A 12,345-nucleotide genomic window follows, 5' to 3' on the forward strand; every position below is an offset into this window, starting at 1 on the left:
CTCATAATGACCCAATCGTGAAACGATTTAGCAATCCTGCTGCTAATTGTATTTGGGGATATAGCAATTGGGTAACTAGTTGGTTATTACTCATTCCCCAAGAGCCATACACATCGAATTACAAGGAAGCTAATCTTAGAAATACTTGTTAACTCTGATGATAATTACTAAGTAATTGGCTAGAACATGCCATTGTGAATTTAGCTGGAATATGCCAGGTAATTATCTGGTCTTATGTTCCCTGTAAAATAAATCCAGGGTCCAAAAATTGTTCCAGTTGGTTGGCTATTGTCCAACCATCAACCTCGGCCAACCAATTACGCGGATGCAGGTGATTAATCAAATTACTCAAATATCGGGTTTCAAACTGAACATTCAGATAAGAGATCTGATGGTCAACAAGTGGGCGGTGCTAAATGGGAGAAGGGGGTGCACAGAACCCCTCCCAAGATAAATATATAATGACACAATAATATGGAATAAATGCCACTTCTTTGGGGCTCATCTGGCTTCTTCACACAAAATACCAAAACACTTCAGAGACCAATTACATGTCCCAAAGCTGCAGAGTCTTTATCACGGTGCCAGGAAAAGGCTGCGCTATTTGTGAAATCTGCAGGCAGTTACGGCGCTCAGGGAGGGGGCAGGGCGTGGAGTTTGTACATAATAGAAAGGGGCCACAAACGCAGCTGGCTTACAGGATGAGTGACACATTTTCATAATGACCACTCGTTTCTCAAGAATGACTGCTAACCGAATCTGTCCATTTCCAATTAGCCAGCCCTCGGGAAGGGGGTGAGGGAGGCTTGGGGTACTGGGCTCCACCAGTAAGCTGAGGAAGTCGGGGGGATGGCAAGAGGTCTTTAGAAGGGCCAGGCAACGGACAGGAGATGATGGGTTTGGAATTTCTACTTTGGGGATGTCAAAAAAGAGGGGTTAGAGGACCAGAACATGAGGAGCTGAGCAGAGAGAAATTTGGGAGTGACAGACTGGTGGGAGCAATAGGCAGAAGACCTGTGTGGGGGGGGGGGGGAAGACCACCTTCCAACCAGATGTGTGCACCCCAAATAAAGGGCTATGCATGAGGACGATACATTCTGGATAACAAAGAGGAGGAAAGGAGCTGTGGCAGGTTGTACAAGTGGCCACAAATTGTCCCTCTCCCTACATCTATGGCCCTGCAATGTGACATTGCAAACCCTCCCCTGCAGAGGCAGACCCTGTTTCTCCATGCCTTGAATCTAGGTTGACCACGCAACTTGCTTTGGCCAATGTCCATCGGTCAATGCAACACGGACAGAGGTGTGAAAGGCACTTGCCCATCAAGGCTCGACCTCTTATTGCCCTTGGAACCCTGAGACCACCCTGGGAATGAGCCCAAGCTAGGCTGTTGGCGGATAAGAGACCATGAGAAGGGGAATTGGGGCTCCTCTGCTGATAACCTGACAACCTGTAGACAAGTTAGTGAGGACACCCAAGAGTGACCAGCCCCCTGGCCTGACCTGCCAGCTGACCACAGACATGTCCAAGAGCCCAGCTATGGGGCCTGGCTCTGTGTAGAACTGTCCACAGAATAGAGGAAAACTCTGAAGTACTGGGAATAGTTTGTTACTCAGCACAAGCTTACTGATACACTCACCTCCTGAGAACAGCTCAGCCTCTGAATATGATCTGAGCTGGATATTTGAAAGCCTCTTCTGTCCCATTCAGGGCTGAGAACCACCATTTTTACCCTGGTTTAGGGAGAACTGAAGGGCCATCTCTCGATCTCCAATCCTTTGAAAATATTTACCACTGGACACATGGATTCAATCCATCATCTGCATAATCAATGCTAACGGACAATAACACACCTTCTTCTGACCACTGAGATCTTATAAATGGGCTCAAGGATGCTTTGTATCACAAGGGAACAGACCAAAGACATACCAGCTCTTCCCTGAGCTCACAGCTCCTGCCAAGATGAGAGGCTTGTGTATTTGGGATCTTATCACTTGAGCAGAGAATGGGAAGGAGAGAGCTGACTCTTGGCATCCCAGGCCACACCAGGAATGGCCCTGCTGTAGCCAGTCCTAATGCAATGGGGGAGCAACAACCAGAGTTTAAAAACACACCAAAGGATTGTTTCACAACTGTTCAACTGAAGCGAAAGCTATTTTTTTTTTCAATGCCCCATGTCACTGGGTGATGTCAGAGAGCAAGTTCAGGAAAGTTGCTATCATCTGACATTTTCTTAATGTCAGATTTTCTCACTACCCCTCCTGTGCAGCTAGAGATCAGGGATCCTGGATATTTAAAATAGCAGTGGTAAAGCCCTGCAAATGTTATCTGCTGCTTTAATGAAGCCAGAATAACAGTCATCACGATCTTAGCCCATGGGTGGCAAAACTAGGACCTCAGGGCCAAATCCAACACATCACCTGCTTTTATAAATAAAGTTTTATTGGCGCCCGGCCACATACATCCATTTACATCTTGTCTGTGGCTGCTTTCACATCCCAGTGAACAGAGTTGAGCAGTTGCTACAGAAACTGTAGGGCCCATAAAGCCACCAATATTCACTACTGGGCCCTTTACAGAAAAAGTCTGCCAACCCCTGATTGGATCCAATCAGTTCAATTTACATACGGAGACAGTGAGTCTCAGCAATGTTGTTTCACAAATACCTGGAGCACAGGGGGACCCGAACCAACTTTCCTACCTTCCCACTTACGGTCCTCTCCCCGTGGCACTGCTCTGCCAAAGAGTTTTAGCATCAAAAGTATTTTCTGGAATCTCAAATCGTAAAACCACATAATTGTGAATGGTAGAGCTAGAGATGCTCCATTCGCCAGGACGACGCATTAACCAGAACCCCCCCACCCCTTCTCAACCCTGCCAGAGGCAGGACTCTGGGAATGGGTCCATGGTGGGGGTGGTGGGCAGGGAGCCCCGGGCAGGACTGACCTGGTGATGATGGCCAGGTGGGGCGGGCTCATGCAGGCGCCCATGAAGAGCACCACGTTCTCATGGCGTGTCTGCCTGTAGGCCATCACCTCCCGCTTGAAGGCCTTGAGCTGCTCCTCGTTGTCCCTCTCGATGTCGATCAGCCGGATGGCCACCTCGCCGTGCCAGCGGCCATGGTACACCTGCCCAAAGCGACCCTTGCCGATGAGCTCGCCGACCTCCAGTTGCTCAAAAGGGATGTCCCACTCCTGCAGGAAGATGCTGGTCTGGCTGGCCTTGCGCGGGAAGCTCCGGGCTGAGAGCAGGGACAGGTTCATCTCCTCGAAGTCGTCCTCCGACTCTTCAGCCTCATCGTGGCCCTCTTCATTCTGTGGCCGGAAAAGGGGAGAGAGGTCAGAGTGGCTCCTGCCCCTGCCCCGTCTTCCCACGAAGTCCCCCCGCGTCTGAACACGTCTCTAGGTGCATTTTCAGCTGGTGGGGACATGTATCTATTTGCCCCAGGTCGCTCTTGTCCTAGAATCGTAGCAGATGAAGGAGCTAAAAGGGAGATCACGATAATCCAACGCTCTTTTGCCAAGGGGGAAACTGAGGCTCATAGAGGAGAAACACTAGGGGACCACCCATGCTGGTTTGCTGGACTTCCCTGGTTTGGGTACTAGAAGTCTCCTTGGGGAGGGGGCGCCAGGCTGGCTCAGTCGGTAGAGCATATGACTCTTGATTTCGGGGTTGTAAGTTTGAGCCCCACATTGGGTGTAGAGATGCCTTAAAAATGAAAGTCCCCTTGGGAAGCCCTTTGGTCCCAGCAAATGGGGATGGTTGGTCACCCCGGGAGGTTGCCCAGCTCTACATCACACAGCCAGGCAGAGCTAGGGCTAAGAAGCAGGTGTCTCGACTCCTAATCTCCAACGCCCTCCGATTCCACCGTGATGTATTGACCTGCCTACTCATGCGTGTGTAAGACAGACAACAGGCTGAACTGTGGGTGCAACAGATGTCTGCACAGAACACCTCAATATGGAGTGCCTTTTGCTTCCCCCAGGGGATTTGGAACCGATGTCAGAAACGGGGAGAGGTCAGAGCTCCTCCGCACAGGCCAGATGCCCGGGCTTCCTCTGCAGCTGTGGTGTCAGGGCTTGGAAGGGAGGCTCATAGGATGGGCTTACCAATCAGACAAAACGAGCTGGAATCTGGCCTCTGTGTGATCTTGGGCAAACTGCTTGACCTCTCTGAGACTTTCTTCTCTCATCATAAAGTGGAGCTAATAAAATCCGCCCCCCCAACCCTGGGGGATGGTATGAGGTTTTCAATGAGAGGAAAGCCTCTTAAGTCCATTGCACACACCTGACCACCTGTATCCAACAATCCCTGGGCTTCCGGAGAAAACGTAGATTCCTGGGCCCTACCCAGAGCTACCGAATCAGAAAAGAGCAGGCTGGGGCCAGAACTCTGCATTTTTATCCCCACACACCCACACAGCCCAGGAACGCTTAGGTGTGACCACCGCAATCCTTAGACGCTGAAGGTCCAGGGACCTGCCTTCCCAGCGTGGTGGCTGGGAGTGCCCTAGCCCTTGGGTTCTTTTGCTTAAGTGAGGAAGCAGCAGGAGCTCCAGCCAGTGGGGATTCCCAGAGGCTTGGGGCCTGACGAGGCAGCCTGAGGTCTTCCTGACCCCAAACCTGAGCAAGCTGTCCCTCGTAGCACACTCAAGAGAAATGACACAGTCTCCGTTGGCTTCCCCCAGGATAATTTTTCAACTAGCCCAGTAATCGCAGAAAGGACACGATTTTCTCTGGACACCCTAGTTCTACTCCCTTCACTTTAGGACACAGCGACAGGGCTGAGGAGTCCATGGTTCTTACCCAGGACACTTCATTTATTCCTCCAGTAGTTTTGGCCAATGGGAAGAAGCCCCAGAACATTCTCAAAAGCCCGCCAAGCTCAGTGTCCCCGGGGACCCTGCCTCCCCCAGTGTATTCTTTGGAATGCAGTGGGACATATCCCCCTTGGTATTCCCCTGGCCCTAAGTTGATTTTTCAACTAAGAATTCGAATCTCTTGCCAACTTCTGCACAACTAGCTTTTCCATGATGCACACCATACAACGGCCCATTAGGCTTGGTGCTGGGAGGGCCGCCCCTGCTTGGACACTACCCTCCCCGCCGCTTGTCAGTTGTCCCGGAGTTAGAACATCCATCAAACAGGTTTGCCCCCGTCCCCACCTGCCCCAAGCCCTCTGAGTCATTAAAGTCATCCGTCAACTCCGCCAAGCGCTGGGCAGCCCCAGGAAAAAGGTGTTTCTCCCTCTCCGAATCTCACCTCTGAGGTTGGCTCCACTTCAATTTGAAGTAATGGATTTCCTTCCAAGCTTTAAAGAAAGAAAAATAAATGTGACCCTCAGGTGAAAAGGGAGGTCGGTGTCTTATTGATCCATGTATGAAGAGTCTTGGAATGAGAAACCCTCACCATCAAGGCTTTATCTCAACTTTCACTTCAACACTTGTGTCTAAAATAATCCATAACCTCGCCACGAAGAAGCAATGACAAGGACACTGTTTTAAATAGATTTTCGGGGCTGCTCAGGGCTCATTTTTTCTTTATGGCTTTGGTTTCCACTAATCTAGCAGCTTCCTTACACATTGGCCTAAATGCCATGGGCCGAAGGATCCTCAGAGCTCTGGGTATTTGCTAGGAAAGAATTAATGAGATTGCTAAGTTCACTTGGGTTCAGGATCTTACGGGAGAACCCTGGAGTTCGGGATTACAGGTACCCCCTGCTTTCTGAAAGCTGGCATCACGCCACTTTGCTTTTACGAAAGATCTATGCTGGTATCTACCAAAAGAAATTCGAAGAGCGTTTTTGCTTTTATGAAAGAAGGTAAAAAGTGAACATGGCATTCAGCTTTTGTTTTGCAGCAAGCCATTATAGAGGTAGCGTGCGCCCCGAGCAGCGTGAGGGGTGCCTCCAAGCTCCTTCCTGGGGAGCTACCCTCAGCATCTCAGCATCCAGCCACCAGAGCTTTGACCTGTGTCCATGAGCATCTGCGCTTCATCTACGAGAAGTAATTTTGGGGGCTGGGGGACACCCCCAATTTTTCCATATAAATGAATGATAATTGCTTCTTTGCATGACACCATTTTGGCTCCTGAAAGTTTTCATGGGAATGCTCTACTTTCAGATAGCTGGGAAAACCTGCCTGTGCCAGGGCCGGTGCGAGGCCATCAGGGGGATATGGAGTCGAAACTGGCGTGGCTCCTGACTTTGAGGAGTATTATATTACTACCGAAGGGACTAAAGCAAGCACAGAGATACTATGCAGAAAGGCTAAAAGTGACATGGGCCGAAAGTTAGGTATGAATCGAATAAATGGAGTATGATGGAAATGCCCCAGGGAGATTACTGGATGTATTTTGAAAATTCTCAGTGTTTGAGTTAAAGTTGGATGTTGCCAATCACATCGAATCGGGAAGTGTGGAATGAGAACGAGCGAAACCGTATTGGACTGGAAGACACAGGTGTGTGTGTGTGTGTGCGTGCGTGTGTGTGTGTGTGTGCGCGCACGCAGATGTGTCCATGCGCGAGGGTGACGCAGTCATGAGCTCCTGAGCTGCAGCTGTGCTAAGCGTGGGCTCGTGCTGCGTGTGGGTGCTGGGGGACACAGTGTGCTTGCGTATGTGAGTGCTAAGTATATATCAGCTACCACGTGAGTACAATGGGATGTGCTCTGTGTAGGGGTTGTTCTGGGTGCATGGGAGTTGGGTGTACTTCCTGGGGATGTTGGGGGCACGCCATATGTTGACAGTGTAGCTGGGTATGTACTGGGGTCTGAGGGGATTGTCGGAGCACATGGTATGTGATGGGGATGTGAGGTGTTTCTGGGGGTGTGTTTGCAGAGGAGAGGATGTGTGTGTGTGTGTGTGTGTGTGTGTAGTGCGGTGGGGAGACAGTAACTGGGCTGCTGAAGGCACAGAAAAGCTGGAAACAGTGGCAGGAAAAAAATCACAATGAACACCTTACGCCCTTCCTATTTCCCCTGGGGAAGCTTAGCAGATCCCCCTACCCACCCCTCATTTGAGGGGCCAGTGCTCTCCTGACCCTGAGACCCCAAGAAGCTGCCGACCCTGCAGACAGGGCCAGTCCACTTGCTGGAGGCGCTCCAGGTGAGAGGGAGCCTGAGAGGCTAGAGGAATTAAAAGAAGGGGAAAGAAGGGTGGGTCACAAAGTGCTGTCTGCTTTCATATTAAGGAGTTATTTACAGTACGGAATGAAACCACCCAGCGACAGCTGAAATGCTGGGAACTTAACGCCTTGGGGCGATCTGGGTGGAACAATGCAGCTGGAGTCCCTCCTCACACCCAATGACAGAAAATGACAGAACAGGCAGCCCTCCTCCGCTTGCATCAGGCGTGATTACGGTAGCCCAGCGATTAAATGATTTCCTTCTGTGAAGAGTTAGAGCCCATCGCTCCATGCACGCTTAAGCAGATCGCAGGCAGCTACGGACTCTGTAGTTCACTGGCACGCCCTGATTGCCAGTTAATAACCTGGGGTTCGTCCTGCACAAATTGTGGAATTGGTTTACGTGCAGCAGGGAAACAATCCGGAGCTAGATGTCAGCACAATATGCCCGGTAAATTGCTGCTCCTTTGATGTCACAGATGTACCATTTGTCCATAACCCGGGTCAGAAAGGATGGAGTAGTTAAGAGAGCCAAAAGAACAACCGAGGAGGCAAACATGGGAGTTGGGAAGCTGGCCAAAACGAAATCAGGTCCCTAGCATGCCCCCCACTTCGGCCGCAACCGAAGAAGTTAAGTCAAGGAAGGTGGGTTTCACTTGGGGCTGCTCCACCAACAGACCACCTGGAAAGAGAGTCTGTGTCCCACGGATGCTTAAGATGCCACATGCAAAGACATCCATTGCAGTGTTGTTTACGACAGTGCAATATGGGAAGATAGGCGATCTGGCAATTGGGAAATGGTTAAGGACATTTTTCTACATCAATAATGATATTTTACAGCCATTAAAAACAATGCCTATAAAGAGTCTGGAATAATACAAAAAATGCGAGGCTATAGCTTTACGGGATGACAAAGCTGGCTGGAAACTGTGTAGACCATGAAACGCAAGCATGTAAAACATGAATAGAAAGAGCACACGTCAAAGTTCTAAGAGCGGTACAACTACGAGTGATGATTTTTCCTTTCTCTTTTTACAGAACAGTCCACGTTTTCCAAAATTAGCTCAGATTATTCTTATAATGGTATAAACCAGAGGTCAGCAAATTTGGTACTTAAAGGGCCAGATAGTAAATATTTTGGACTTTGCAGACCCTACAGTCTCTGTTGCCACTACTCAGCTCTCCTGTTGTACTTTGAAAGCCATATAGACAGTATGTTGTAAGCAAATGGGCGTGGCTGTGTTCCAATAAAACTTTATTTATAAAAACAGGTGGCAAATTGGATGTGTCCCATAGACTGTAGTTTGCTGATCCCTCGTATAACCCTAAATTATGCTTTTTAAAGGTGGGGGACAATGACATAGGATAACTGTTCTTTCATTAAGCTCTAGCTATTGCAGAACGTTATCTTTCTGATCATAGAGGAGTCTGGGGATCCTAAGGAAATGGTCCAGCCCCTGGAAATCACCCTTGATGAGCAGGGCCGGGACACAAAGCAGAGCTGACTCGTCCATTGGGCTGAGAGACGCTGTCACGCTCTCCTTCTCTTTACCTAAATCATTCCCTAAGTCTCTCTCTCCCCCAGTCTCCCACCCCATCAATTCCAGGAAGAGGAAGACAGAAGACAGCGACCCTGAGCAGACTGAAGAGCCAGGACAGGGGAAGGAGGTCTCTGTTCCACTTACATTGGATTCGAGGTCACTGGATGCAGGATGACCTGGGGCGCCCGGGTCGGGGTCTCCGGCACTGGCACCACATCTGAGAAGCAGACATGGGACAGTCAGAAACCCAACATGGAGTCCACAACCTCCCCCAAAGACCTGATTCCTGGGAGATGGGGCAGCTAGGAACTTCTCATCAGATCATGGGTCCCTGGGGCTGGCCAATCCCTCCTTTCCCTTCCTCGATCACTTGAACTCTTCCTGCTCACATGCACCCAAGATGGCACCCTGAACAAAATACGTCACTGATAACAAGGGGGTTGCCAGAGCCCCAAGCCTCTGACTTTACGCACCCACTGGTCACCTCTGAATCACCCCCTATTCCTGAGTTCTCTTTGGGCTGGTGAGGCCACTTGGTTTCACATCTCCCGGTGCCCAACTCAGTCCCTCTGACCACCTCTCCCCTGCCACGTGGCTCTGGACCCCTCCTCACCCTGGCCCGTCCTTCTACTGCAGACCACCTTCTCAGGCCTTTCTGTTGTGCCTCGGGATCTCCTTGGTACCACAGTGCCCTTGGGACCTCCCAGCTTCTCCTCTCCCACCTCCATGGCTCGCCATGATCCTGGGGGCTGGTGGTTCCACTGCTGCCCTCTTTGAGCTTGCCCACCCCAACAACCCTTGCCTTCATCCATTCCAGCAACGTGTGCCCCTCCGCAGGCTTCGCCGGGGGGCCTGAGCGCGCTCACGGACTCACCTGGGAAGATGAACTGCTGCTTGTATTTGTAGTAGTGGGACGCTTGCAAAAGAATGGAAACGCCAAAGTCAGTGCTGTCCCGGGGCTGTCCCTTCGAATAACAAATCGGGCTCTCGCAGCCACTGTGTGGGTTCTCTGCCTACACCCGAGGGTTCCCAGATTTCTGCGGACACCCTAAATCACAAGGGCCTAAGAGCCTGCATGAAAGAACCAGGGCTCTACACATCCAAGCCAACCCTCCCACCTGCAGCTCCCTGAAAATAGAGCATCTCAACTTGGAGAGTCACCCAGAGCACAGTCCCATTTTTGTTAACTGCATAGGGACAGACACACACACACACACACACACACACACACAAAGTCTTTGTCAAGCCATCTCTAAAATATTCATTTTTCCCTTTGCCAGAGTGATTAGAGAGGCTTTAAAAAAAACCCTTTATGACATAATGAGATATCATCTCACCCCTGTTAGGATGTCTACTATCAAAAAGATAAGAGAGAGGTGCTGGCGAGGGTGTGGAGCAAGGGAAGAGCGTGGGGCACCATTGTTGGGGATGCAAACTGGTGCAGCCACTGTGGAGAACAGTCTGGAAGGTCCTCAAACAATTAAAAAACAGAACTATCACAGGATCCAGCACACCCACTTCTTGGAATATATCTGAAGGAAATGAAATCGCTATCCTGGAGAGATATCTGCACTCCCATGTTCATTGCTGCAATATTTATAGGAGCCAAGACATGGAAGCAACCCAAGTGTCCACTGATGGATGAATGGATAAAGCAAATGGTGTGTGTATACACACACACACACACACAATATATTTATATATGTACATACAATGGAATACTCTTCAGCTATAAAAAAGAGGAAATCCTGCCATTGCAACCACATGGATAGACCTCGAGGGCACTGTGCTAAGTGAAATAAGTCAGACAGAGAAAGACAAATGCTGTATGATATCAGTTAATATGTGGACTTTGAAAAAAAAAAAACCCATATTCATAGAAACAGAACCGGATGGGTTAGGGGGCTGGCTGAAGGTGGTCAAAAGGCACAAACTTCGAGTTATAAGACAAATAAGTCCTAGGGATGTAACGTGCATCATAGCGACTACAGTTAACAATACTGTTTCGTATATTTGCAAGTTGCTGAGAGCGTACATCTCAAAAGTTCTCATCACCAGGAGAAAAATCTGTAGCTGTGTGTGGTGATGGATGGTAACTAAACTTAGAGTGGTGATGATTTTGCAACTTCATACACGCATCAAGTCATTCTGTGGTGCGCCTTCAACTTATACAATGTTGTATGTCAAGTATACTTCAATAAAATTGGAAAAAAATATGCATTTCCTGTGTTTTCCAAATTTTTGCTTTGAGCTTTGTATTAGTGTTCCTGCTGCTGCTATAACAAATTACCACCCACTCGGTGGCTTAAAACAATACGTTTACCTTCTTATAATTCTAGAGGTATGAGAAGTGTGGAATAAGCCATAAAGGGCTAAAATCAAGGTGTCGGCAGGGCTGGTTCTTTCTGGAAGCTCCTGAGGAGAATCTGTCCCTTGCCTTTTCCAGCGATGAGAGCCTGCATCTCTTGGCCCAGAGCCCATCACTTCAGTCTCTGCTCTGGTCCTGACATCACCTCCTACCATCTCTGACCTTCTTGTCTCCCTCCTGTCAGGACCCCTGGGGTTACATTTAGGATCCATCTGGATAATCCAGAGTGATCTTCCCACCTCAGGATCCTTAACTTAATCACATCTGCAAAGACAAGTCCCATAGGAAGTAACACATACACAGATTCTGGAATTAGAGCATAGCCATGTTTGGGGTACCATTATTCTGCCCACCATGAGCATGAGTTGATCTCTATATTTAGGGATAAAAGAAATTTCCTCAACTTCGCTGCTGATTTCGCCTACACTTTATTTCACTTCTGGTTCACTCACCAGAGGCCAGCTCTTCCGGAAATCCCCGAGGTTTCTGATGTTACCAGTTACTGGTGACAGTGGGATGGAGGTGGGAGCAGGGGGGACAAGGGTATCATGGGCACTGGGGAGGTCACACAGAGTTTCATCTCCCCAAGCAGAGGAAGTGAGCAGGAATGGGGTCAGATAGGAGTCTGAATTGATGAATATGCTTCCAGAAATAATTTTATTACGTCCGGGGCAACCTATGACTTGCACGTTGACTCACCCAGAATTCATGGAGTGGATCAGAGGCTGGGGCCAGGGGTTGACAAACCATGGCCCATGGGTCAAGTCTGGACCATCACCTGTTTTTTTTTTTTTTTTTTTAAAGATTTTATTTATTTATTCATGACAGACAGAGAGAGAGAGAGAGAGAGAGGCAGAGGGAGAAGCAGGCTCCCAAGGAGCAGGGAGCCCGATGCGGGACTCGATCCCAGGATCCTGAGATCATGACCTGAGCCGTAGGCAGACGCTTAACCATCTGAGCCACCCAGGCGCCCCCATCACCTGTTTTTGTTCATAAAGTTTTATTGGAACACAGTCTCATGTTCATTCATTTGCATGCTGTCTCTGGCTACCGTCATGCTACAACGTCATAGTTGAATATTTGCGACTGTATGGCCCACAAAGTCTAAAATATTACTATTAGGCCCATTATAGGAAAAGTTTGCTGACTTCAAGTGTAAAGCAAAGAGGAGCTGGACAGCAGGAGTGGGAGGCTGTTCCTAGAGGGTCGAATCCTCGCTCTTCCTTTGGCTGTTTGTAAAAGCTTAAGCAACTCTGAGTCTCAGTTTCCATGTGCGTAAAATGGGGATAATAACAGTCTTTCCCTCCCAGGGCT

General features: G+C 49.2%; 1 protein-coding gene across 1 annotated transcript in view; it reads right to left on the minus strand.

Annotated features, from left to right (window-relative positions):
* KSR2 (kinase suppressor of ras 2) overlaps positions 1 to 12,345 on the minus strand; it is a 467,494-nt gene that overhangs the window by 70,608 nt on the left and 384,541 nt on the right. The window contains exons 17-20 of the mRNA XM_064577689.1: positions 9,538 to 9,579; positions 8,808 to 8,880; positions 5,262 to 5,310; positions 2,947 to 3,314 (exon numbers count right to left, since the gene is read on the minus strand). Of these exons, the coding sequence (XP_064433759.1) occupies positions 2,947 to 3,314; positions 5,262 to 5,310; positions 8,808 to 8,880; positions 9,538 to 9,579 (532 nt within the window). The remainder of the gene's footprint in view (positions 1 to 2,946; positions 3,315 to 5,261; positions 5,311 to 8,807; positions 8,881 to 9,537; positions 9,580 to 12,345) is intronic.

Source organism: Mirounga angustirostris, unplaced genomic scaffold (genome assembly GCF_029215605.1).
Source record: "Mirounga angustirostris isolate CCGP_5_RB_7025 unplaced genomic scaffold, mMirAng1.0.hap1 SCAF_14, whole genome shotgun sequence".
Lineage (NCBI taxonomy): Eukaryota > Metazoa > Chordata > Mammalia > Carnivora > Phocidae > Mirounga > Mirounga angustirostris.